The sequence below is a fragment of the Rhinichthys klamathensis genome, unplaced genomic scaffold (genome assembly GCF_029890125.1).
Source record: "Rhinichthys klamathensis goyatoka isolate OS25496 unplaced genomic scaffold, OSU_Roscu_1.1 h1tg000098l_1, whole genome shotgun sequence".
NCBI lineage: Eukaryota > Metazoa > Chordata > Actinopteri > Cypriniformes > Leuciscidae > Rhinichthys > Rhinichthys klamathensis.
This window is the reverse complement of record NW_026606637.1, coordinates 1204196-1230000: the sequence shown is the minus strand read 5'-3', so window position 1 is coordinate 1230000 and position 25805 is coordinate 1204196. Positions and strand designations below refer to the sequence as shown.

The 25805-nt window shown below is 38.4% G+C and overlaps 1 protein-coding gene across 2 annotated transcripts in view; it reads right to left on the bottom strand.

Annotated features, from left to right (window-relative positions):
• The window catches only part of si:ch73-60h1.1 (calcium/calmodulin-dependent protein kinase type IV), a 255324-nt gene that overhangs the window by 174875 nt on the left and 54644 nt on the right, over nt 1-25805 (bottom strand). For both annotated transcript variants that reach the window (XM_056252643.1, XM_056252644.1), the window contains 3 exons: nt 7990-8080; nt 7787-7861; nt 7524-7599 (listed from right to left, as the gene is read on the bottom strand). In XM_056252643.1, coding sequence (XP_056108618.1) covers nt 7524-7599; nt 7787-7861; nt 7990-8080 — 242 coding nt within the window. The remainder of the gene's footprint in view (nt 1-7523; nt 7600-7786; nt 7862-7989; nt 8081-25805) is intronic.

Here is a 25805-nt window from a genome sequence, read left to right as displayed (position 1 = left end):
GTCACTATAAGAAATCGGCTCTGTCTAAAGCCTTTAAATGTCTAAATATTCTGGCTAATAAATGTTATCTGATTATGTAATCCATATGAAAACGAGAGGTACAGAGGATGTACTCAAACATGTAGCCTGTAAGCGCTTCCCAATGAGAAAATGACAAGACATGTGAAAATCTCGCTCTAATTAAATGTAGCAGGCTAAATCGCCCTGAATTAAAATGTAAAAACAGATCAAATAATGCATTTGTCGAAATGTTGCGATATTGTTTCATTTAAGTTCATAATTATTCAATACATGTTATTTAATTTAGCAGCATTACCACGAAGCACCGTGGTTCGATATTTATTTGAATAAAAAATAAAAATAAAAAAACTTAATTCACAAATTGCATGCCTGGTTGAAAGGATCCAAAGATCCCTGTAGACTTTAATATTGAGTTGAACATTTTGTTCATGAAAACAAATTAACATGCGTTTTTTCAGATTATATTTAGTTTTGCTTGGAAAAAGCTGGCCCAAACCAGTTTTATTTCATCAATTACTGAAATAATTAAATATTTAGTAATAAGCTTTTATGACAGAAATATCACTAGGCTACATGTAACTTAAATCATTTAATTCCTTCATTATCAACACTGTCTAGAATAGCGATTTAAGTGTGAATTGTGACTTCTCTTTGTGTTAAATCAGCCTCAGACTCCAATAGCCGGTGGGGGGTTGGAGGGACAGTTCAGTGCTGTATCGAGCGCGCAGGACAATAGGCATAGGTGTTAATGTTCCTCTTTCATATGGAGAGCGAGGGAGACTAAATAAACTTGTTAAAAAGAGATTCAGCGCGAGAGAGGCAAAGAAAAACGCATGTTTTAATTTAATTATGTTGCTTTGGACAATTTTCGTTTTGTAGGCCTACTGTTTTAATTGTTTAATATAGCTGTCATTTCTTTGGCAATACAAATTTAAAATGTCGCAAGAATAAGATTAGCCTAGTGTTTCTTATTTTGCATCGCAAAAGAAATAAACTCTAAACCCGATGCAACCCTGTTTTAAATAAAAAAAACTGTCCCGACACTTTATTTAAACCTTGAAATGTTCGAACTTGGTTTCAAACTTAAGTAATTTTAGTGTTCTTTTACATTACACAATAATTTAGCAGACTAAAGACGTGCTTCTTCATTTTCATTTTCTGATGCAATCGGCTGACAATCTTCCTTCATCAGTTTTTGTCCTTTGTGCAGCGGCTGCGGTTCCAGGAATGTAGCAAATTTATGTTGTAATAATAATTAAACAAAACTCTTGACTTTAAATAAGTAAACAGTTATAAACAGTTAGCTATTTAAGCATCAAGAAGGTTAAACATAAACGCTGTAGGGCAACATCGGTTAACAACATGTATGCTACATTGAGATTCGATCCGAGTCGATTGAAGCTCCTCGAAGCTCGTGTTGTTGCGTTAACCACTGAGCTATCGTCTATACGTCTGTGACTGTTTTTATTGCAATGTTTTACTTTTTCATTATTTATTCAATTTCATTTCAGTAGCCTAATTTCAGTATTGTGATTATGAATTATTTTAACTACGTTTCACTTGTTGAATTCATCTGCTACCAGCTTTCAAACGCTCTGAATCAGTGCGGTGCGGCAGCAGATTACGCATTAGAGAGAATAAACAAACACTTTTCAGAGTCTATGATTGTAGCGCCTCTTGGCGGTAAAAGGCAGCAAATACACCCCACATTTTACCGCCGCGGTGGAACGGCTGATGTGGGCATTGTCATGGCTTGCCTCGACATTTGCGTTTGAATAGCGCGCGTCCTCCGTGGGCGTGTCAGATTAACGCGTAATGAAGTGTAATGAGCTGGGGAAAAAAAATCTGACAGCACTCTCTTTTCATACAGATTACATAAACTGAGAATATTTGTTTTTTATATAAATTACATCATTAAAAAGAAGAGAATTCAAGCTTCATAAAGAAAAACCTCTCGTGCCTGTATGACAAGTATTTGCAGAGTTAGAGTTAATTTTTCGGACGTGTTTCAGAATGGACTGCACTGACAGAGAGAAGGCAAAACTCGCATCATGTTTATTTTTCTTTATTTGACAAAAAGCACAAAACTTTGTTTTTATTGTGAGTATACAGAAAAATAATAGACAATTAACAGGATCGATTGATGTATAACACTTATATGTACGATCAAAATCAACAGAGTATTTTAAGTCTATTTTTCTGCTATGTGAAAAAAAAACGGCAAAACGCGCGGGCGCGTTTCTGGTCCCCAGAGGGTTAAAGGAGCACTTCACCCATTTCAACATTAATCTTTATTGAAAGTGGGTCATATATGTAGTCGAAATGTAAAAGAAATTTTGAATTTGGTGCCCTTTTGACCGAGAAAAGACAGAAAATAACTTTAGGGCGCATTTGTATGTAAGACAACGACTCCCACAATGCACCACCTTGCACAGCTCCGCAAGCCACTCCCACTAATCCAGAACAGCGCAAACATCAGATAAATCACTCTTCCGTCTACAAGGCTAACGTTAGCTGCCACCAGAGTTAGAAATTCATTTCACACAAAATTTATAATTAGTTGGCTGTGGCGAGCAGGAAGAGGGCGAGGGACGTGAGGGCGGCGCGAGGCCGGTGGCGTGGGTGATAATGAACGACACCTGTGAGATGCGCCGGTCTCTCTCGCATCTCTCACCGAGGAGCGGAAGCATAAAAGGAGGAGCGACGACAGGGCAGATCAAGAGAGGAACAGGCCTGATTTTATGTTGTGTTTTGTTTCTGTCGTGTGTGGCTGCTGGCTTATACTTTTGTTTTGTATTTGTTAATTTTACTATTAAAATGTTTAAATGTTTGCCGGTTCCCGCCTCATTCTTCCCACAACAACGAACCCCGTTACATTGGCAAACTCATTAGTGAATTACTCCTCGTTTGTATTTCTTTCTATATGGTGAATTATTGCATGATACCTGGATGTTCAGTCAGAACATATGCGGTGCGAAACTAGGATGGTTCACATCACAACACAAACGTCCGTGTGCTCGTCTGATTCAGAGATTTCGCCCAGGAGAAATTGCCATCGTTGAAATTCTCTGCAGCAGACGGACTCTATCTGTGTCCGTAGCGCACAGCGAGAGCACAGGCACCAGCAGTCCGCCCAGCTCGAGCCAGTCCGGGCTCCTCGTCCGCGACAGACAGCCGCCTCCTGTTCCTCCATCAGCCTCAGCTGCTCTTCACTATATTGCGGCTCGTAAAGATAGCCACGAACATCGGATTCGAGCAGCAGAATTTCAAAATCCTCTTCTTCCATATCATGTTTAGTTTCTTCCGTCATTGTCGTAACTTCCTATCTCCACAGCGCTTGTTAGCTTAGCTTCCAAACAAGATGGCGGATATTGCTTTCTGTATCGGCAAGTGAAGTCCCACCCACTGATCTGTAATAGGTCTGTAGCGTGAGTGGGTCCCACACCCTGAATAAATGATGAGCTTGTGTTTGTAGTCTCTACACTTTTCAATGAAATGTGACTTCCTGCTTATTATGACGCAAAATTACGATTTTTACGTCATAATAAGCAGGAAGTAAAACACTTAAATCCTTATTTCTCCCATCTCAGGGAAAGATAAAGGAAAAATCCACGATCATTATAATATATGACTGGGTTTCTAACAATACAAAGCTTAATGCAAATGGGTGAAGTGTCCCTTTAAGCCCTTGCACCCTTTTTATTCCTTTCAGCTCCTCCGAGTTTATCTGTGCCCTTTCTAGGAACGAGGAGAGAAAGAAAAAGTGTGCTTAAAGCTAACTCTCGCTCTGAGGAACTGGGGGCAAAGTGGAACTGTATTTTAAAAAAGCCACACACGTATCTGAGTGCTATGTTAAAAAAAAAATAAAGGGGGGAGGGGGAGGGGGAGGGGGGGAGTGATCGAGTAGGGTTTGTAGCATATGAATGTGGTCAAAGGCTTGAGGCGTCATAAAAACTTGATCACTGGCCCCGGCCCCCGGCCCAACTTCTCTTCAAATGCGGTTATCGTCTGCTCCCCTGGTCTACCCTAGCGCAGACAGTGTCTGGAGCTCTCCTCAAGCTTCAAAGACAGCACAGGAGAGGTGTGACTGATAAGGCTTTAAGAGCTCCCTACATAGAACATCTTTGCTCAATTTCTTTGAGACACCATGCTTCCTGACTTTTCCTGGCAACAAGTTGACTTTGTTGGATACAACATGGAGCACCCAGTGAACCCTTCAGCACACTCCTAGCAAAATCATCAAGAATCTCCAGAATCTACCGCATCTAGACTTGTTCTGCAACCAAAATGCAAGTAACCGGTTTGCAGCCTTTAGATCCGTTTCTAAGTCTTTGCCTACTTTAAAGGTGATTCCGATTCTTTGATGGTTCTCATGGGCTGTGGTTAACTGATTGTAAATCTTACCATTCTTTGCTCTTCTCTCTCTCTCTTTACTTTCTTTATTCTGTATATAATCTCCCACCTCTCTTATATAGCCTCCAGAATAGCCTCCCGTAGTTTCATATATTAAACCCACAATATTCACGCTTGTCTCTGTGTTTGCGGCTCACAGATCAGTCACTTAAATGTTTGATTTTGCTACATGCTCTCACACTGCTAGTACTGTATACAGTAGGAAAAAGTTATTCTTTCTTGGCCAGGAAGATAATTTATCTCCTAGAATTGATAACTGATGGTAACTGTCTGTTCGGTGGTCGAACTGATTAAATGATTGTAATATTAATTCTGCTACAGTCCATTCTAAAACGAATCTAAATATTTATAATTACTTATAATCCATTGTAATTAATTATACATATCTCCCTTTTGAGCTAATTTGCTACAAATCGCTGTGAAGGGTCAGATTTCCGGAATCCACTGCCGCTTCAATGTATATCTGATGAGTGATTATAATCAAGGTAATATTCAATAATCAATATTTAGCCTTCTACATATTAAATTATTTGTATGACTTCTTCAAGCTTATGAGATTTTACTTAATCATATAATTGTTTGTTTACTGGAACGTGCTCTCTCCATGTTTTTGAGAGAGGCACCCAACACTGAACAAGACATCCGAGGTCATTGGGGTCACTTCAGCCTTACGCTTACATGAACAATTTCTTATTTAAAGCATTTTCTTCATCTTCAAACACTAGAGAATAATGACAAATATTATCTGCACCTCTTACTGAAAGAAAGAACATGCTATCAGTATGTTTTGGGAAAGTTTCCTGTTTAGACCAAGAGCTCGACCAACTCCAAGCTTGAAGAAGTTGTTTATGTGCGCTAGTATTCTTTGTTACATGTCCTGTATAGGTGAGGTGAACAACTGGCACTTAAGAAATCTTAAGAAAACAACTTAAGAAATCCAGAATGTCTTATAGGTCAGGGGGATAACATGAGTATGGAATTATTGAATCCCCCTGACCTGCAAGGCATTCTGGATTTCTTAAGTTGTTTTCTTAACATCAGCAAACCATCATAGAAGGTTTATTAAAGGGGTGGTTGATTATGATTTCACTTTTTTTAACTTTAGTTAGTGTGTAATGTTGCTGTTTGATCATAAACAACATCTGCAAAGTTACGACGCTCACAGTTCAAAGCAAAGAGAGATATTTTCTTTTAAAGAAATCGCTGTTTAAGGACTACAACAAATGGCTGGTAGGGACTACAATGAGCTTCTTCCCAAGTTAGTGACATCACTAACCCTAAAATTTACATAAACCTTGCCACTGGAAACACGCAACAAAGGGAATGAGGCCATGATGAGAAGATGAAGAGTTGTTGTAGTAGAGCACATTTGGGAGTCGGCTCAAGCTGTCGCATCCGTCTTTTCACATTTATTGCAATACAGTATGTAACGCAAATGCAATAGCATGTCATAAAAGCAAGATGACACCATCAGCTATAACCGTAATTAAACTAAACTATACCTGTTCTATCTTCATGAAGCATATTCTCTGGCTCTGTAGGCATTTTACAACAGTTCCCACACGAGCGATTTATAGATTATCATGACAGAATTATGCTAATCAATGACTTGAAGATAGTTAACTCCACATCAGCTACATAAATTCATCAACTAACCATTCAGAAACGTCCTGTTGCATTCCACGTGTTGTCACTTCTTCTTGAGTCTCTCCATCATTGTCCGGCTCAGGTTTCAAAATAAAAGGCTGAACAGTTTCTGACATTTTGAGTGCCTGTCTCCGTGAGGTAATCAGAGCTGCTGACACTAACTCCTGAAGCTCCGCTCTCTTCTTGAAAGGGGGCCAGCTCATTTGCATTTAAAGGGACACACACAAAAATGGCTAGTTTTTGCTCACCCTCAAAAAGTGACAATTTTAATATGCTATAAAAAAAACTATCTGTTGGATATTTTGAGCTAAAACTTCACATACACACTCTGGGGACATCAGAGACTTATTTTACATCTTGTAAAAAGGGGCATTATAGGACCCCTTTAATACATATTTGAGAGATTCTGAGAATGTAAAGTTTTGTACTGAGTTCAAATGAAAAATAAAACATCAAAGTGGCTCTAATCATCTAGATACAAAATCAATCAACCCCCAAAAGTCAAATTTGGTAGAGAATCATTTACTCTTTTTAATGACAAATAAACGTTACCTGTAAAGTGTTTACATTCTCTACTGGAATCTTAGGCCATTCCTTGTGTGCAAAAGCTTCCAACTCACTCATATTTTTTGTTTTGTTTTTCAAATCTCACCAAAGCTTTTCAAGGGGCAGACTGAGCAGGTCACTCAAGAACATTCCAAGACCAATCCCTAAACCATGCTTTGGTAGATTTGGGTGTATACTTGGGATCATTGTCCTGCTGGAAAGTCCAATGATCCAGTGAAACTTCAGTTTACACAATGAAGGCTTTATCATCTTTGCCAAAATGTCTGGTCACATCACTACAAAAAAATGTTTCTAAAACTCCATAGGCCTAATCAAATTATTTTTAGCATATTCAAGTCAACCTGTTCTCCTGGTCAAGAGTGGCGTTCGTCGAGGTGTCCGGGCATGAAGTAATGTTCTAATAGTCTTTAGTGTTCTTCTTATAGTCTGCATTGAAATGTTTTTTTTTTCCTCCATTCAACATCTTGTAACTCTTGAGCAGATTATTGAGGGTTTTTAGGGTAAGCTACTATTAACAAACATCCTATTCCCCTTAGCCATATCCTTCTTCTCTTAGCATTAGCATGAGCTAAATATATGCATGTGTCACAACTAAAGTGCTGTTATAGTGTTTCCAAAGGTTTAATTGTGTTTTAACAAAATTTTATACCCTACAATTAAGTAATTTAAAAACAGCAATGTTGAATAGGGGTTGAATAATTATCACATAGTTGTTTTTTGAAAAAGTATATTATATATTGACATTATCACTTTTCATATGCCACTAAAGTGTTAAAAAAACTTCATATGATTAAGCACTTGTGTTTACATTTTTCCATATACTTGCAAGTCAGATAAAAGTAATTTTATTAGATTAATGTAAATGTATTACTCACAAAATATAAAGGATGACTCCCACTGACCACATGTCGACCTCAGGGCCATAAGCGTTTCCTCTGAGGATCTCAGGAGCTGAGTGGATGTGATAATAGAGGCAAATTATTGCAAATGAATTGGCTTATAAAACTTTATAAGTCATTTACTGGAATTCGCTTACTTGTGGATATCTAAATGGTTTATTTTAGAGGTATGTGTTTATCTAAAAAATAACGAAATAAATCATAACTTAAATAATATGCTATCTTAAATTCAGACTCACCGCAGTAGCCAGGGGTACCACATACTGTCTTCATTGTCACTTGCTCATCAATTATTTTAGAAAGGCCAAAGTCCGCTGTGGACATTACAGAAAAGATTGGATCAATAAAAACCCATTCATTACTGACAGAGTACACTGTTCCGTCTCATATCTCCCACATCAAAGAGATAATGGATTAAATGTATGAGTATACAGTTTGTTACCTATCTTAAGAGGTGCGTCTATTGACAAGTCAGCATAGAGGAGATTTTCTGGTTTGAGGTCTCTGTGAACAACTCCATTCTCGTGTAAGTACTGCAACAGAGATAGAACAGAGGTAGCAGATCACTTTTGTGTACATATAATGATCATTTTAAGTGATTCATTCTCTGGGTCTTTTGTACATGGATAGAATGAAAGTCAACAAAGTCCAAAACAACATTTGACTCCATAGATTTTTGTTGACATACAAAATCTCTTCAAAATATATTATTTTGTGCTCCACAGAAAAAAGACAGTCATACAAGTTTGGTGGGTGTAAATATACTTGGGCTCACAGTTAAGCTCTTAAGACACAATATAGTATAGTCGCCATATACCCAACGGAATGTGACAGGTGTCACAACCCACACAGAAAAGAGATATTTCATCATAATGTATACATTAGTTCATTAGGAAGGGTACAAGTTCAACGGAAAGATACAAAATGGAAAAAAGACTTTGTTATCTGGTCTGGACCAGTTTTTACCGCAGGGGCGAGTTGCGGTTTTTAATGAAGGGACAAAAAATGTAATGTATGGGAGAGACAAATGTCATTATGAGATAATGAGATAAGAGGCAAATCACCCCTTACCACTGACAATGTCTAGAAATCAATTTCAATAGTACATTGGGTGTAATTAATCGACATAGAACTCATGTTTAATGAGATAGTTTCATCATTACATCTACCTTTAATACAATATATCGTTAGTGCAGAGATTTTTCATGTGAATAAATTCATAGATCCATAAAATGTGCTTGTGTACCCTAATGGTCTAGTGGTAGAGCTTTTGTTAAAGGGATAGTCCACCCAAAAATGAAAATTTGGTCATTAATTACTCACCCTCATGTCGTTCCAAACCTGTAAGACTTTCATCTTTGGAACACAAATGAAAATCTTTTTGATGAAATCTGATAGCTTTCGAACTCCCCAACGAAAGTTTTACGGGATTGGAAAGACATGAGGGTAAATAATTAATATCAGAATTATTATTTTTGGGTGGACTATACCTTTAACCATGTCAGAGGTTCTAATCCGCCCACGTATCGTTTTGTTTTTGTTTTTTTTCATCAAAACCGAATATGTTAATCAATGATTGTATATCAAGAGCAGGGACACATTTGTGTGCAGTTTTGTTTTGTGATTTCACTGGAAAGAATAAAGAGTCTCCACAACGGCCAATGCGCTCGTCTGAGTGTGAAGACTGTGCACGAGCCACAAGAGAACATTGCATCCACGCCACTGATAACAGCGGCGCAATCAGCTTGATTTAAAAAAACAACACATTCCAGCACCAGATCACCTCTTATTTAACAAACGAAAAAAATTAATGCTCTGCTAGGTAACTGGAGATGTTTTATTCATATTAGGTATAGGTACATCTGTGCCGTGAGTTGTTTCAAAAAGTGGTGGTGACAATATCGACCCTGGCAAAAAGTGGTGGGGACATACCCTATTACGCCTATGAATGAAGAAAATAATCTAACAGAGGGTGAGTAAATAATAACAGAATTTTCATTTTTGTGAGAGCTATCCCTTTAAGAGTTTCATAGGTGAATTTCAATGGAATTTGCAGCAATTCACTAAATCATAGAAGGAGCATCATGGATTAACTGGATAAACAGTAAAATGACTGGCAATATGATTGAGGCAACATGGAAAATTTCAGAGAGTAAAAAAAATCTGCAAAGCCCCAACCACCCCTCATTTAGCTACTCTAATAGGTGATTTGTTATGGTTAGAAAAGCTAAAGTAAGAAGTACTGGGACCAAGAGCCCAATTAAAGCAAACACTGATCACCACAATGGTGATTTAAAATGAAACAAATAACTTCTACACAATGTAAGGAAATTACATTGAAATAAACATGAGTTTTAATATAATGCATCCTGAGTGTTTATTTGGTCCAGAAACAGTATAACTTGTCTAAATGAGACCATAAATGATGTTGAAAATGTGTCCACAATGGCCACATTTGAACTAGTTTTTAAACTTGTACGAAGGTTCGATGAACGTCTATATCAGACGTGCAGAACATGTCAAAAAAAGACGTCATAAAAACTTTCATTCTTCATTAGAACTAGAATCTAGGAGCGTGTTTGTGTGTCTGACTGTGTGTGACATCTTCGGTTCTCTGAAGTCCTGATGGAGCGTAGGTGGGAAAGAGGAGTTCACTGAGGCTGTCTGGTGCAGTTCTCTGTTAAAACAGCTGTCATGAATGCAGAGACAGACTCTGTATTCAGTGTCTCTGCACTTCACATAGTTCGCAAAAAAAAAACATTTTTTAGAATTTCCTGGTTTCTCTTTTTCATGCAGTCACAATAAATGGTTACTGAGACTTTCAAGCTTTAAAAATAATTAAATTGTATTAGGGTTATGTCTTCTGAAAGTGGTCATGAGTAACAGACTGAAATGTAAGTTGTCATTCAAAGATAAGTTTCCCTCCAGACAGCTGTTAAAGACACAATGTAATGAAACTAGTGACATAACTTTTCTTTCGTATTGTAACATACATTCGAGTGAAACAAATTGTTGAAAAAAAACTGTAGTTGGTTCTATTTGTCAATTGTTCATTGGATGGAGGCAGATCTAAATGCAAGTTTGCAATCGATTGTAAGAAAGATGTAGAGATAGTTTCACAGGAAGACCGAGTTGAGCTTTTAATGAAAAATGTTTAGGCCAAAGAGATTTTTAAAATTGACACATGCATGGATGAATTGTTCACAATAAGACCAATAAGTTATAACAAGCATTAAGAAAATAATGTGAATTTTCATTTCATACTGACTTTAATGGCGGAAAAATTTAATCACAAAGTTGAAAAAGTCAGCTTGTAGAAAATCAAAGTTTGAAGTGACATGACAAAATTATAACAGAATTAAAATTTTTGGCCAAACTATTAACAAATCATTTCTGGGCTCCAGATTTCAGTGCTGCAAATTGCAGACTGCCTCTGCCTGAACATTTCAAACCTTCTGTGTACCTTGAAGAGGTTTTTCTAGCACTCTGTTAAGATCATCGGGTCGTTCCCATTATTGAATAAGTGCGAGGATGACTCATTTGATGCAGGCAGTGTTAATTCATTTTGTGTGCATGGGCACAAGACAGATGTTGTTCCTTTAAAGGTGAACTAAGTAACTTTTTTACCTTAACCGAACAGCTTTGGAGTCATTGTAATGTATATATTACTGATTTCGTGTTGAATGGTGGTCGTCTCGCACCCCCCTGGTGCCTGTGAGCCGCAAAACCACCCTTGCAACTTTGGGCCGGCGGGCCGCCGGCGTCAGTGTTAGGAAGTATCGTGTGATATCAGGTCTCGCGAGGTAACGAATTGCTTTACGGCAAAAAACAGATCTGATAAAATTCTGATAAAATGAGCATCAAACAGAAATAACCCGGCGCTGTATACATGTGGTGTTCGAGGCGCACATACAATACAGACTGCCGACAGCTAAACAGGGCGCGCGCAGCTCTTAAAGGGGCCATACCTTATTTCCACTCGTTACAGCGTCCATCCTACTGAACAGGTACCGGTGTACAGGGGGAGGGGATCCGGCCGTGAGTGCGAGCCATCTCTGCGTGAGTGCTATTCACGACAGTACAAGTACTCCACAGCGACTCTAGGGGTCGCTGTTTGACAAAAACGGAAATCCTACTTAGTGCTGCTTTAACACAATTCCAAAAATATAAAAGTGTATCACAACGGGTGAGGAGACAATGGTGTAAGGTTGAAAATATTCAAAGATATTTGAAAGTGAACAAAGACAATTGCTTTTACTGTTTCAACCCCCCTCTTTCTACCCCAAGGACCATTTAGAATTCCTAAAGGCAGAGGTGTTGATAGTGCTCAAGGCCTGTAGGCCAAGATGTGTGTACATCAGGTGTCTTCTAATGTCTCACATTTGGGTTACAGTCACATGGTCAAGGAGGGGATAAAAGAATATTGGATCTGTTGCTCGTCTCTTTTATTCTCTGGCTCTTCTTTTCGCTGGGGCTTTTTTTTTTTATAGAATTGTTTTTTTATTTTGCAAGTACAAAGAAAAACAGAGACAAACAACCTGGACACCTGGTTTCCATCCAAGTCCATCCCAGTATTAACCAATATCCTCTATGCAATAGAAAAAAACAAAACAAAAAAAAAAAACACGCATGAAAGAACCACCACCTCAATGCACATTCCCCTTCACTTTATACCTACAACACTCTTTTCTTTCTTTTCTTTTTAACACACAAGACAAGATACAATAGACAAGACAAACAGAACAAACTATTTAGACACATTCCGGACAAATTACAACACACAGGGCACAAGTCTCTAACAAAAAACCAACCAAAGTAATAATAATAATAATAATGTCTTAAAAACAATAGTCTCATTCACACACGTACGCCCACACACACACACACACACAAACACATTTTTTTTTCAGTCTTTTTGCTGGCTCTTCTTTGCTCTGGCTCTTTCTATCTGATTTTTCTAAAGCCCCTCTCTCTCTCTCTCTCTCTCTCTCTCTCTATCCCTCAGGTAACATTTTACATATATGCTGGGTAGGATTAATGGCATGTTTTTATCATCTCATACATCTATTTTGTAACTATTTTAAGTGTAACCATGACCATATTGTCAGAGAGCAATGCTCTCCCACATATTTAGCTATTGTAACTGCGCTTATTTCCGTCGTTGGTATAAGTAGCAGTGGGTGGTAATAGACAAGAAATGTACAGTTTTCTACCATCTTGCTGATAAAGTTTCTTTAGTTATTGGGCAGTCCTGCAGCCTGAACCACTGTAGGAAATCCACCCTTACAATGGTTTCATTGTAAATGTAAGCCCAGCAGAACCTGACAAAGAACCAGAATGTTTTTGTTAAATAAAGTTAAATAAAGGTGGCAGAAGTCACTCTTGTGTTTTAGCGTATGACTAGTGTGAAAACCGGAGGTGAGTTTGTCCGACTACACACTCTGTCTTTTGTTGAAATAAGGTTCTGGAGTTTTATTACATTGTAAACATTTAATTACAAATACTCTGTAGGATGGTTTGAACAGGGTAAAATTGTGCTGTTTTTATATGACATTTAAAGTCCCCAGCAAATTTTGTTTTGCCTTTAAGTAAGAACATGTTAGCCTTAAGATTATCTATAAGCTAATGTAGAAGATATATGCATTCAAAATGTAATAGTCAGTACTAGTCAATGATTTTGATGACATCAGTTAACCTGCCATCTGTATTTACCATAATTTTCTCTAGTGCCTTTTACGAGTCCATCAAACAATTGAGGTGAGTTGGATCAGTCAACAAACACGGTGAGTCATGTCATCTCCTGTTATTGTCACTTGTACTGCCTGCCACATGTATGGTATAGCCATCTCTATACTACACTGTATACAAGTTTTCACGACAGCCATCGGCACTGATCCTCAACAAACTCGGACGTCATGTAGGATGAATATTATCAATTAAATGTTCCATATGATGTACGGTATAAAAGTTAAGGGTATATCTACACACTTCGTTTGGGTTCCTGCTCATGTTGGTGTGGAGGGAAATGAGAAGGTGTATATTCTGGCTAAACAAATTCTAAGAATAAAGCAAGTAGATCTACAAGTCCCATTAAGTAAAGCTAAAGTACACATTAGAACATATGCACAATCAGTATGGCAGGTAAATTGGGAGGGCAATGAAACAGGTAGACATTTATGTAATATACAAAAACAAGTTGGTGCTGGGAGGAGGGAGACCAGGAAACGAAGGGAAGAAAATATCATAACTTGGCTGAGAATAGGTCATACTGGACTTAACAGTAAATTATATAAAATTGGCAAGCACCCAACTGAGGAATGCATACACTGTAGCCAATAAGAAACAGCTGATCATGTACTACTTCACTGTAGGAAATACAACAATGATAGATGTCACCTTATTCAGTCACTGAAGAACTGATGACTTTTCTTTATCAGGTCTATTAGGGAAAACAGTAAGATATTTGATGATATTATTAATAGTCCAGGTGACATGTGAAAATTTGGCGTGGGTTGGGTGTGTCCCTACCCTTACAGAAAAAAGTAAGCAAAATTTTAGATGAAATCGTGGAGACTGTGTGAACACAACTTTACATGTTACAGCATGAGCTGGAGGTGAGTCTTCCATCAGCTCGCTTTCTGATTGGGTATTGTTTCGTTTCACGTGATGATCTCCAGAGCGTGCGTGCGTTTGTCCTCAAGGTTCCCCCCACACAACAGGATTTCTGATTCGATTAGAGATCGGGGGTGGTTCTGACGTTCTTCCGAGCAGATTCAGTCACTCTTAACACACCTCACACCACAGGAAAATCTGATAAGATAATCTGTAGAGCTAGCAAGATAATCGGAAAGAAGGGAAGAAATTGGTCCAAAATCACCACGAATATCTTGTAGTGTGTACCCAGCATTAATGATGAGTTTGAGAATGCCATGGAGTTCAGCAGTAAGGGTGTCTCTGGTTGACGTGATTGAGGAAATGGGAAAAGCCCTTCGCAGAGGACAGCAACAACCTTTTGAAGCTGAACTCAAGAGAGTTAGCAGACCAAGCTGTTGTGGATGCTGTTCAGGTTGCAGAGAGGATGAGCCAAGAGCAGTACAAACTCTTTGTTGCAGAGAGGATGCAGGGCACAAAACGCATCACTGCCCCTTTGAAGAGGAACAAGCTCCCTCTTTTTAAAACAGCTCCAAAAAGAGTACAGTCCAAGACAAAACTTGCTGAAAAATGACTGTGCATTGTTCCATACTCTATATTGCCTGTCAGACACGTGATGGGAACGTAGAAAACTTCTTAAAAAAATGAAAATCAGTTCTAGCCTCCATCACTCTCACTTCATGGTGGGGTACGCTTGGGATACAAGGCTGATCTGCCTCGAAAACAGTATAAGCAGTGCCCCAGACAGTGCATCACGAAACAGTGCCCCAGACCACAGGCCTAAATATTTCTTTTTTATTATTATTTTTTTTATTATTATTATTTACTTGTTTACAGAATAAAATTACAAGACAAGCTTCAAACCCCCCACCCACCCCAATCACTCCCCCATGCATTCATACCACAATCACAACCACAATCATCCACACATTCATAGTGTTGTGACAGGAAAGCAAACTATAAATAGAAAGGAAGCACAAAGCAAACAATAAATCAAATAAATTATAAATTAAAATAAATCAATAATACTGATCAAAAAATTAATAAACAAAATACAATACAATTAGCAAAACATTTATAACATAACACAGGGCACACCTTTAAGAGAGTACACCTAATATTTATATCTCTAACTCAAGTAAGCAGACATTCCATTTCTTTTCATGCTCAGTTATTCTGTTGTTATTTGTTGCTATAATTGTTTCCAGCATATACTGATGGTAAACTCTATTCTTAAAGTTATTATACATAAATTTGATATAGTTTTAGCTTTAAAAATAAACATTTTACCCATCAAGATAATCATATTCAAAAAATGTGTGCATTTGCCCTCAAAGACACATAACAAAATATTCTGAGGTGTGATTCGTAAAATAATATCCATAGACCGTAACCATGACTGTATACTGACCCAAAACTTAACCACATATGGGCAAAAATAAAACAAATGCATCAAGTCCTCCTCCTTATCCCCACAGAACCTGCAACAGGGATCCTTTTCTATCTGCCATTTGAATAAAGATGTTTTTGTTGCAATCATTTTATAAAAGATTTTAAGTTGAAATATTCTGGAATATGAATCAATTGTAGTTCTATTAATTGTTCTAAAGTAATCCTTCCACAAAATTGGATCATTAAATTCATCTTCCCAAAACTGTCAGGTTCTGTGTGGAAAAAGTGCAGTGCCTGTGATATTTAAATTCCAAATATACATTATTTTATTTATCTTTACACCAGACAACCATTTTAGGCATCTTATTGGTGGGAGGCAAACCATTAATTTATTTTTCTTACCATTTTGCAATTTTATTTTCCAAGTTTTAGGGATTGCAGAAATCAGCTGGTTGAATTGTAACCGATCGAGAGAAATGCCAAAAAAAATTCTCAAATTTTCAAAAGAAATAAAATCTCCAGATAAGTCTAAAAGGTCATTGACAAAAATTAACCCATTTTTGAGACATTCCTCCCACAACAATGGCTTGTCTGTCTCCAACCGTAATGTTTGAATTCATCCATAGAACTGTGTCTGAATATCTTGAATTGTATCTGGAGGGTGGTACTGGAAATTCAACCAAGCTTTCAGTGCATCCTTGAAGAATGGTGATAACTCTTTTAAACTGTTTTGAAATAGTTTATCAATATGTATTGTTTTTGTTTGGTAAAAAGGAAATATATTGTTCGAGAAGAAGGAAAAGGCTGAATATAATCTCTGGCTCGTGATCCATTGTTTGTTGTGATACATTTTAGCAACCCAGGAGGCTTTCAAGTCCATCATTTGAAGATTTTTTAAATTCAGTCCACCGTTATCATAAGAATTATACAGGTACTGCCTTTTAATTTTATCTGGTTTATTGTTCCATATAAATTTGAAAATATTTTTGTTCAAAATGTTTAAAGAACTTTATGCTAGGTGAAGACTTTATGCAGGCCTAAATATTAGATGGGTCAGCAGTCATCAACATGCTGAAACCAGGCGTAGCTGAAACCTTTAATGACTTTTCCTGCAAGATCTTCATACCTTATATTAAAGAAAAACTTGAAAGGGTTAACAGAGAAGATGTTGTATGGGACTGCTATGAAATTAACAGCTTAAAGTCCCAGAAGCGGGAAAAAACAAGTTAACAAACCAACTGGAAAGGCTTCCTGAGAGTGGATAAAAACAAAACAGAGCTCTTTTACTTTCTGGCCAGGAAACGTGGAAATGTCGACTACCAAACAAGTTGTTTAGACATACAGACCCAATCATCTTACCCAAAAGAATCAGATCAGATTGCCCCTTGCACACATGAAGAGGCAGATACAAGGATGCTACTCCATTCGGGGTATGCTGCAAGAAAAGGATTTAAAAAGATCACCCTGCGCACTTTGGAGCAACTGTTGTGGTTCTAGCCATTGCACGTGTCAGAGCTGGATATTGAGGAGTTGTTGGTGGCATTTGGGACTGACAAGAACTTCAGATACATACCTGCCAATGAGATTGCCAAGTCTCTGGGTCCTGACAAATTCAAGGCCCTTCCTGTGTTCCATACCTTCACTGGCTGTGACAGTGGCTGCGTTCGAAACCGCATACTTCCTACTATATAGTAGGGGAAAAACAGTAGGCGAGCAAAAAAGTATGTACGAATCCTTAGTATTCATAAAAGAGTAGGCGAGAATTACCTGTGACGTACTAATTCTCGCAAGATTCGGACGTACGTATACTAATAGTGCGTTCGAATATGCCTACTTACCTACTATATAGTAGGAGAAAACGCGTTTGAATATGTCTACTTACCTACTATGTAGTACGTGAAAGAAAGTAGTATGTTTGAAACATCAATATTTATGAAAGAGTAGGCGAGAAGTTCCCAGATGACCTATTGCTTCTGCCCAGATTCTGAAGCAACCATCGAAGGATACTTTTCTATCCCAAGAGGCCACGGGAGAGCATACGTCATTATCAACATCGCGGAGTTCAGGGACTTTTCAAATGTGAGTAAACACGGTTCCTTGTGTTAAAATGTGTTGAAAAACAGTAGACTAGAGTAAACTGTTGAATTGTTGAAGGTGTAAAGACGTTAGACAGTATAATATAGTGATCATTTTGCTGATGATTTTGCTGTAAAAACACATTCTATTATGTATTGCTATCAGGGGAGCTCCAGTAAGCACACATCTCCAAAGTGGATGTACATAAACCACACTGTTATCCCTGAAATTGTTTTAATTCAAACTACTTAGGTACAATAAACATAAACTCTAAAATGTTTGCACAATTACTCCATGTTTTTAGTTTGTTGTACGATTTGCATGATACTTTTCATTCTATTGAATTGTATAGATTGAATGTACTTAACTTAGCTTATTTTAGTCTGTTGTCAATGCAACGCAATACAAGGAAGATGTTGATTGGCTCTTTGAACTGACGTCACTGACGTGGATGGAGCGCGCATTTTCATCTGTTCATCTGGACTTTCATCATGCACGTTTGCTGGTGAGTAGTAGTACATTTTGGTCTTAAACAGCGAATACGTTATAACACATAGATAAATGAGATGTATAAGATTTAGCCAGTAAAACTATATGGAAGTTTAGGCTGTGTTTACATGTTAACGTTCGCCATCATGTTGTATCGATCAGTCGCAACCGACACTTTTATAAGTTAGTTCTGATACGACATGCTCTTTGGGATCGTCACATTTAAAATCTAATGCTTAACCTTTTTTGATCAATAATTCTCATTAAATATATGAACGAAAATGTCGTCTGTTGTGTAAAACGATATCTTTTTTCGATGGTGTTTTTGCATCTTGGCGGTTTGCCATATTAGAAATGTTCAACATGGCTTAAATACAGCGCAACTTTATCATTAACCTTTTAGATTTTTTTACATTTCTTTGTGAGTGAAGTATTAAACAAATAGCTTAAATTGAAATTCGACTGCCCGCAAGAAATACTAGCCCATGTGTAGTCTAGCCAAAGAAATGCAACCTCGTGCTCATCAGCGTGGTGTTAGCTAGTACATTTCAGTTAATGCAAGTCTAGTGTATCATGACATGCTAAATAAATAAATGGATAGCTAGATAGTACTTTATTTTGGATATAAATTTTGTAGATAACAGATCAAAAAAGATATATATTTTTTTCTTATGTAAAAAGCAATCTAATGTTTTTTTGTTACTCTGCAGATTCAAATCAAGGCTAATCAAGATGATCTGGAAATGTAAGTATTGCATATTTGCTTGTGACAAAAGGGGATACTTGTTAAAACATTACAGACTTAAACATGGGAGCTATGCACGAAGCCAGCCTTTTCCATGGCTATATCAAGAATGTTTATGTAGTTTTAAGTCTTTCAATAGCCTTAAAATACACTTATAGCGTTTTCATACAGCAACTCAAGATACCTCAGCAAGTCAGATACCTCTCAGATTTCATCAAAAATATCTTAATTTGTGTTCTGAAGATGAACAAAGGTCTTACAGGTGTGGAACAAAATGAGGGTGAGTAATTAATGACAGAATTTTAATTTGGGGGTAAACTAACCCTTTAGGACTGTTAAGTAACAGTCAAAAGTATGATTCATAGAAATTGCCTTCCTTTCATGTTGACAAATGATACAATGTTTTCTCTGCAACCACCACACCTCAGACCTCTGATCTCGTTGACATGCAATGTGTTGCCATGAGAGGGCTTCCAGTACTTCTTGGTGATGACCCAACTGAGTTCTTCAAAGCATGCTTTGTAAGTATTATCAATGCATTTTTACTGTCATAGGTTTATTATAATATTTTCTGCTGGAAATATGTAAACCTTACTGTGCATTTATGTTAGTAAGAACAATAAAAAAAAAAATAAAAAAAAAATTATATTGTTAACAGTTATATTTGACATAAATGTTGAATGAAATGAGTGTCCGTGAGGAGGAAGTTTTAATTTTAAATCATTCAGGAGAAATTTAAATTAATGTCATGACACCTTTGAAACACTAAAATGCAATGAAGGTTAATCTCATAACGTTTTAGTTTAATCAGTAATTCATGTCATATGCAAAGATTTGTATACAAAAGAAAAACATACTCTTATTGTGTATATAATTCACAAAAAAATATGCTTGCATTCAACTAAACAAAAAAATGTCCAATAAAATTAATATCTAGAAAAAAACTGTACACTGCTAAAATGTATTTTAGTAATCTCCAATCTCTTGTCCAGGCTTCTGATGATGGAGACTCATACCAACATGTGCCAGTATATTTCTTTGTTTTTGTCAGTCTTTGAAACTGAGTGAATTCAAATAAATTGTAAGTTCAAAAAAATGATTGTTATCCTTTGTCCTTATTTGTAATGCAGGTGTATCTTTATTAAATCATTTACAGTAAATAGCTATTTAAATTAAAGTTTTGGGTTCTGTCTACTCACAACATTCATACAGATTGTAGGTTTCACATATGTTGTCTGTGCATAACTGTAAGCCTTTACAGGTTGATTGAACTTAAAACATTTATGGAAACTCGTTGCCCTAAAAAAGTTAATTTTGTATTGTTGAAAAAACAACATATTTTAAGTTTAATGTACCTAAAGTTTCAATTGCACTGCATTAAAGTTTTCAATTAAATGCATTTGAAATCTTAAGTACATTAAACTTAAAATATGCTGTTTTTTTAACAATACAAAATTAACTTTTTTAGGGCAACGAGTTTCCATAAATTTTTTAAGTTCAATCAACCTGTAAGGGCTTACAGTGCATATACATCTTAAAGATGCTTATTTTAAATGTCTATTTACATCTGACAGGAAAATATTCTATAAGTATTGCATATGAGCACATCACAACATGAAATAGACATCTGATGTATGTGTGCTACTTTGGAATTTACTGTTGGGTCAACAATGTTTACATTAGATGTAAACATGTACCGTAAGTAAGGTAAATAAACATATCTATAACAGACTGATCTCATGAAATGGCGTATGTATGACACGCCAATTCGTATTTCCATTTTTGGCGTGCTATCAACACGCATAATCGCTTTTCAGCGTGTTTATCAACGCCAAAAATGGAAATACGAATTGGCGTGTCATACATACGGCATTTCATGAGATCAGTCTGTATGACACGCCAATTCGTATTTCCATTTTTGGCGTGCTATCAACACGCATAATCGCTTTTCAGCGTGTTTATCAACGCCGTTGACTTAACGTTACATTACTGTATAATTATATAAATATATGACCTACCCCAACCCCGTCCCTAAACCTACCCTTCACTGGGGTTAATACCATTTATGAGTCTTCCCCTACCATCCTAGGAAAAAAAATATCGCTCCCCAGATGTAGATCTACATTTTGCTTCGTTTCGCTCGGACATTTAACGGCGTGTACATACACGCGGAATCACTCGGACATTTAACGGCGTAGACATACACGCAAAAGATGACGGTTCGTTTCGGCGTGGACATACACGCGGATAGCTCAAAATGCGTATAGATAACACGCCACTTGACTTGAAAGTGGCGTGTATGTTTACGCAAAGTCATGATGCCATGTTGTCTATAAAGTAAATAAACATAAGTTATCTATTTTATTTGTCCATTAGTACTGTTGATAAATTGAGGAACATTTGGGGGAGAGGAGAGTGAAGCTGAATGCTGCATCAAAGGCTTTGAATGAGTATACTACAGAAATGAATAACAAAATCTATTTATATCTTAAGTTGTAGTTTATTTTAATTATTGTAATTTTATTACAGCACTTTTCTGATTCGGATCTGAAATGTCTGCAGGCTGGTGTGAGCACTGAGGATGAGGAGCCCGGAGCTGAATCCTGGAAATGGTGCCATGGATGAGACCCTCCATCACTCCACCTCCCCTTATGAGCCCCTCCATCACTCCACCTGCCCTTATGGGTCCCTCCATCACTCCACCTGCCCTTACGAGACCCTCCATCCCTCCACCTGCCCTTATGAGCCCCTCCATCACTCCACCTGCCCTTATGAGACCCTCCATCACTCCACCTGCCCTTATGAGTCCCTCCATCACTCCACCTGTCCTTATCTCTGTCAAATCAGCTTTGATACATAAATCTTAATTGTTTTAACATAAGTTTAAATAAAGTATTGGACTGTTCCTACACAACTGAATACAGTTCATTTGTATTCAATTGTAATTGAGAGAGTAGTGAATTAGGAATCATGGAATACTGAGTGAATTTGATATTTTTGTATTATTATTAGCTACTTACCACCTCCAGGCATATTAATAAAGGGGACACACACTATAGCTAAAGTTCTTTAGTCATATAATAAACTTGCTCAGTTAGCTTGGTTCTGGTTCTCAAAACCCCCAACATTGTTGCACCTTCATGGATGAGACATGCAGATAACTACTGTAGTTCAAAGATTATTTAACCTTCATTGAATTTTATATAATCAATTAACCCAACTTTCTATATTAGTTGTCAAAATAAAGAATCTAAACCGTTCTATCATACCTAATTAAAAAGGGGGGAAACATACGGTGGCCGAGAGAGCTCAACGCGCTGCAACTGAAGAAAACGCATGCAAATAGAAGAAAACACATGCAAATAGAAAACAACGCGTGTAAATAGAAAAAAACACATGCAAATAAAATAAAACGCATGCAAATAGAAAAAAACGCGTGCAAATTAAAAAAAACACCTGCAAATTAAGAAAACATCTTCATCAGTTTCACAACACACGTGTGCTCCAAATACTCACAACACCACCAAATACATAAACGCGCTGCAAATAACACAGACCACAACGGAAATGTTTCCAGAGGAAACCAAATAAGTGAAGAACCCGGCTGGGACGTGCTGGCATCGGCTGGCATAGATATCCATAAATCTATGCGTGCTGGTGCTTACAGCTTAAAATTATACTTTATTTATTTGTTTATTTATTTATTTGTTTGTGTAAAACATACAGAGATTACATTTTTTATGACATACAACTTGTATACAATGTACAAAATGTATTAACAATATGTTCAATGTCATCAGAATACAAATGAGAAAAGAACAATGAGCTGGAAACTAAAATAAATAAATAAAAAAGATAAAGAAGAAAAACATGAAGGAAAGATATTTATCTATAAGTTACATCAGTTACACTGTACAAATTGTTTCATGTTATTACATTTTCATAAAGAAAAGTTTCGTAAGAAATGTTAGGTAATGTAGGGTCCAACATTTTAAAGTTGAGACACAGATATATAACGCATATTTTAAAAGCTTTTTTTGTAAACTAAAAATAAAAATGTATTTGCATCCGTTATGTTAACAGCATTATATTTCTGTCGTAAGACCAGCTGATGGACACCGTGCTGCGTTGTCATGGGAACATCCCACATTGTCTTTAGTTGCTCCCTTCATCAAGTGCGTTCCACACGGCTGCCTAACAGCACACTAGAGCCTTGCTCACTCCAAAAGGGCTCTGCAATCTGCCCTTCGAAGGGAGTATGGCAAGCACGTCTCAGCCGGGTTCGTCACTTATTTGGTTCCCCTGGAAACATTTCCGTTGTGGTCTGTGTTATTTGCAGCTGTTTTCTGTATTTGGTTGTGTTGTGAACTTTTGCAGCGCGTTTCCTTATTTGGAGCACACATGTGTTGTGAAACTGATGAAGATGTTTTTTTTAATTTGCTGGTGTTTTTTTCTATTTGCACGCATGTTTTTCTATTTGCATGTGTTTTTTTCTATTTGCTGGTGTTTTTTTCTATTTGCACGAATGTTTTTCTATTTGCATGTGTTTTTTTCTATTTGCATGCGTTTTTTTTCTATTTGCACGCGTTTTTCTCTATTTGCATGTGTTTGCTTCAGTTGCAGCGCGTTGAGCTGTCTCGGCCACCGTACAAACAGCTCTTTTGAATCCATATATGCAAGAATGTGAACAAGGCGGAAGTCAACATACATATAAATGGCAGAATGTAAAACTAGTTATTTTATGGATTTAAAAATTATGCATTTTATTTTGTCCTTTACAAATTAACGAAAAACTACTGCCTATCTTCTAGTACAAATGCACAGTGCTCACATTTATTTGTACATTAAAAAAACACATAGCCTATCAGTTTGTGCCTTAAACATGGCAGAATATTTTAGTCTAGACATATGTGACGCATATGTAGCAAATACATACATGCATGCAGTTTTGACACAGATTTGATCGCCTTTTTGATTATTTCATGAGTTAATTGACGACAGAACTACGGCTACAGCACGCCACATTTGCGCGTGATGTTCAAGTACAACGTCTGACAGGACAGTAAAAAGTTAGTTCCCTTTCGAGGGAACTCGCACTGCGTCGTTGAAAAACGACTCTTTGGGGACGCTCCCTTAGCGTGCGCTTCTGAAGTATGAATGAAACTAATCCAATTCTGATTGGTGTTGCGTCGTGACGTAACATGTGACGGCATTACCGGATGCATAAAAGTGACACTGACACACACACACTAGCTTTCGCTCTTCAGCAAGCGCTCTATGTTACGACTGTCTGTCTTATTTGGTGTTGTTTGTCTGATTCTAGATATATGTTATGGCCAGCGAACAGTTCAAGAAGTGTGTGCACCCCTGTCCTCGTTTCATTACGGATGGGGACACGCATGTTCTGTGTGTGAACTGTTTGGGAGCGCAGCACGCCCAGGCAGCTCTCGAGGGAGCTGCCTGTGGAGACTGTGAAGCACTACCCATGAGAGTGCTGCGCTCCCGGCTGGCGTGCTTTGACGAGCACGGTCAGGCTCGCGTTCCCCGCGGTTCTGGTCCCGCGTCCGTTGAGGCGGCGCGGCGATTGAGATCATGGGGTTCGCAGTGGGATCTTGCAGATGAGAATGAGACTGCTGCGGCACTTTCTCATTCTTCGTCTGAGGATCCCGAGGCCCCTGTGAGTGGTGCAGAAGCCCGCGTCGCGGCTTCTTCTGCCCACGACCAGGTCCCGATGCTTGAGCTCTCTGCTTCCGAGGAAGTAGATGTGCTCAGCATCGAGGGGGATGACCGTGAGTTAGGCGCTCCAGTTCACGGCCAAGCATATGAGGAGCTGGTGGAGGTTGTGACTCGTGCCGTGGCCAGACTCAACATCAGCTGGCCACAAGATGAGCAGGGAACGCAAGTCAAAAGCAAATTAGACGAGCGTTTCCTGCGGCACAGGTCACAGCCTCAGCGCCGGGGTTTGCCGTTTTTCCCCGATTTCCACAAAGAGATCTCGAGATCGTGGGATAAACCGCATTCGTCCCGTGTCTCCAATCCATCTGTGGTTGATTATAGCAATGTTTTGGGGGCACGGGATATGGGTTATGGGAAGATGCCTAAAGTGGAGGAGGCGTTAGCTGGATACCTCTCTCCTGAGGCGGCATCTTCCCTTAAAACCCCGGCGCTGCCTAGTAAGCCCTGCAGAGATACATCTGCTTTAAAGGGCAGGGCTTACATGGCGGCAGGTCGGGCTGGTTCATGTCTGCACTCTATGGCCATTTTGCATGCATACCAGGCCGACCTCCTGAAAGATTTGGACGAGGGGGAGGGGCCAACTCCAGAGGATATCGCGGAGTTGCATAAGGCCACAGATTTGTCTCTCCGGGCCACTAAAGAGACGGCCCGCGCCATTGGTCGCTCTATGGCAGCTATGGTGGCCACGGAGAGGCATCTGTGGCTGAATTTATCAGGATTAAAAGAGAAGGACAAATCCGTTTTGCTGGATGCGCGCTCTCGCCTTCTGGCCTGTTCGGCGACGCCGTTACATCGGTCGTCGACAGGTTTCAGGAGGCGAAGAAGCAATCTGCGGCATTCCAGCAGTTCCTCCCCCGTAAATCTAAGTCCAAATCGAGTAGGGTGGGGCAAGGAGATCAGCCCCAGCCATCAGCCAGCTCCTCACACCGCGCGGAGCAAAGGGAGAGCGTTTCCTCTAGAGCCCCTCCTCCGGGAGCTTGGCAACAGAGGAAACGCTCCCAGCAGAAGCCCTCCAGCCAGAAGGGGCGACCTGAGGGACGTCCTTCAGGCTAGGAGGGCTTCAGGAAAGAGGTCCTAGCCAGGGTGGTGGGACCTCTGAGGGCTGTCCCCTCCGTTGCAGAGCAACCGAGGTTGTTCTCGCAGCGGAGCCCTCAAGGAAACGATGTGAG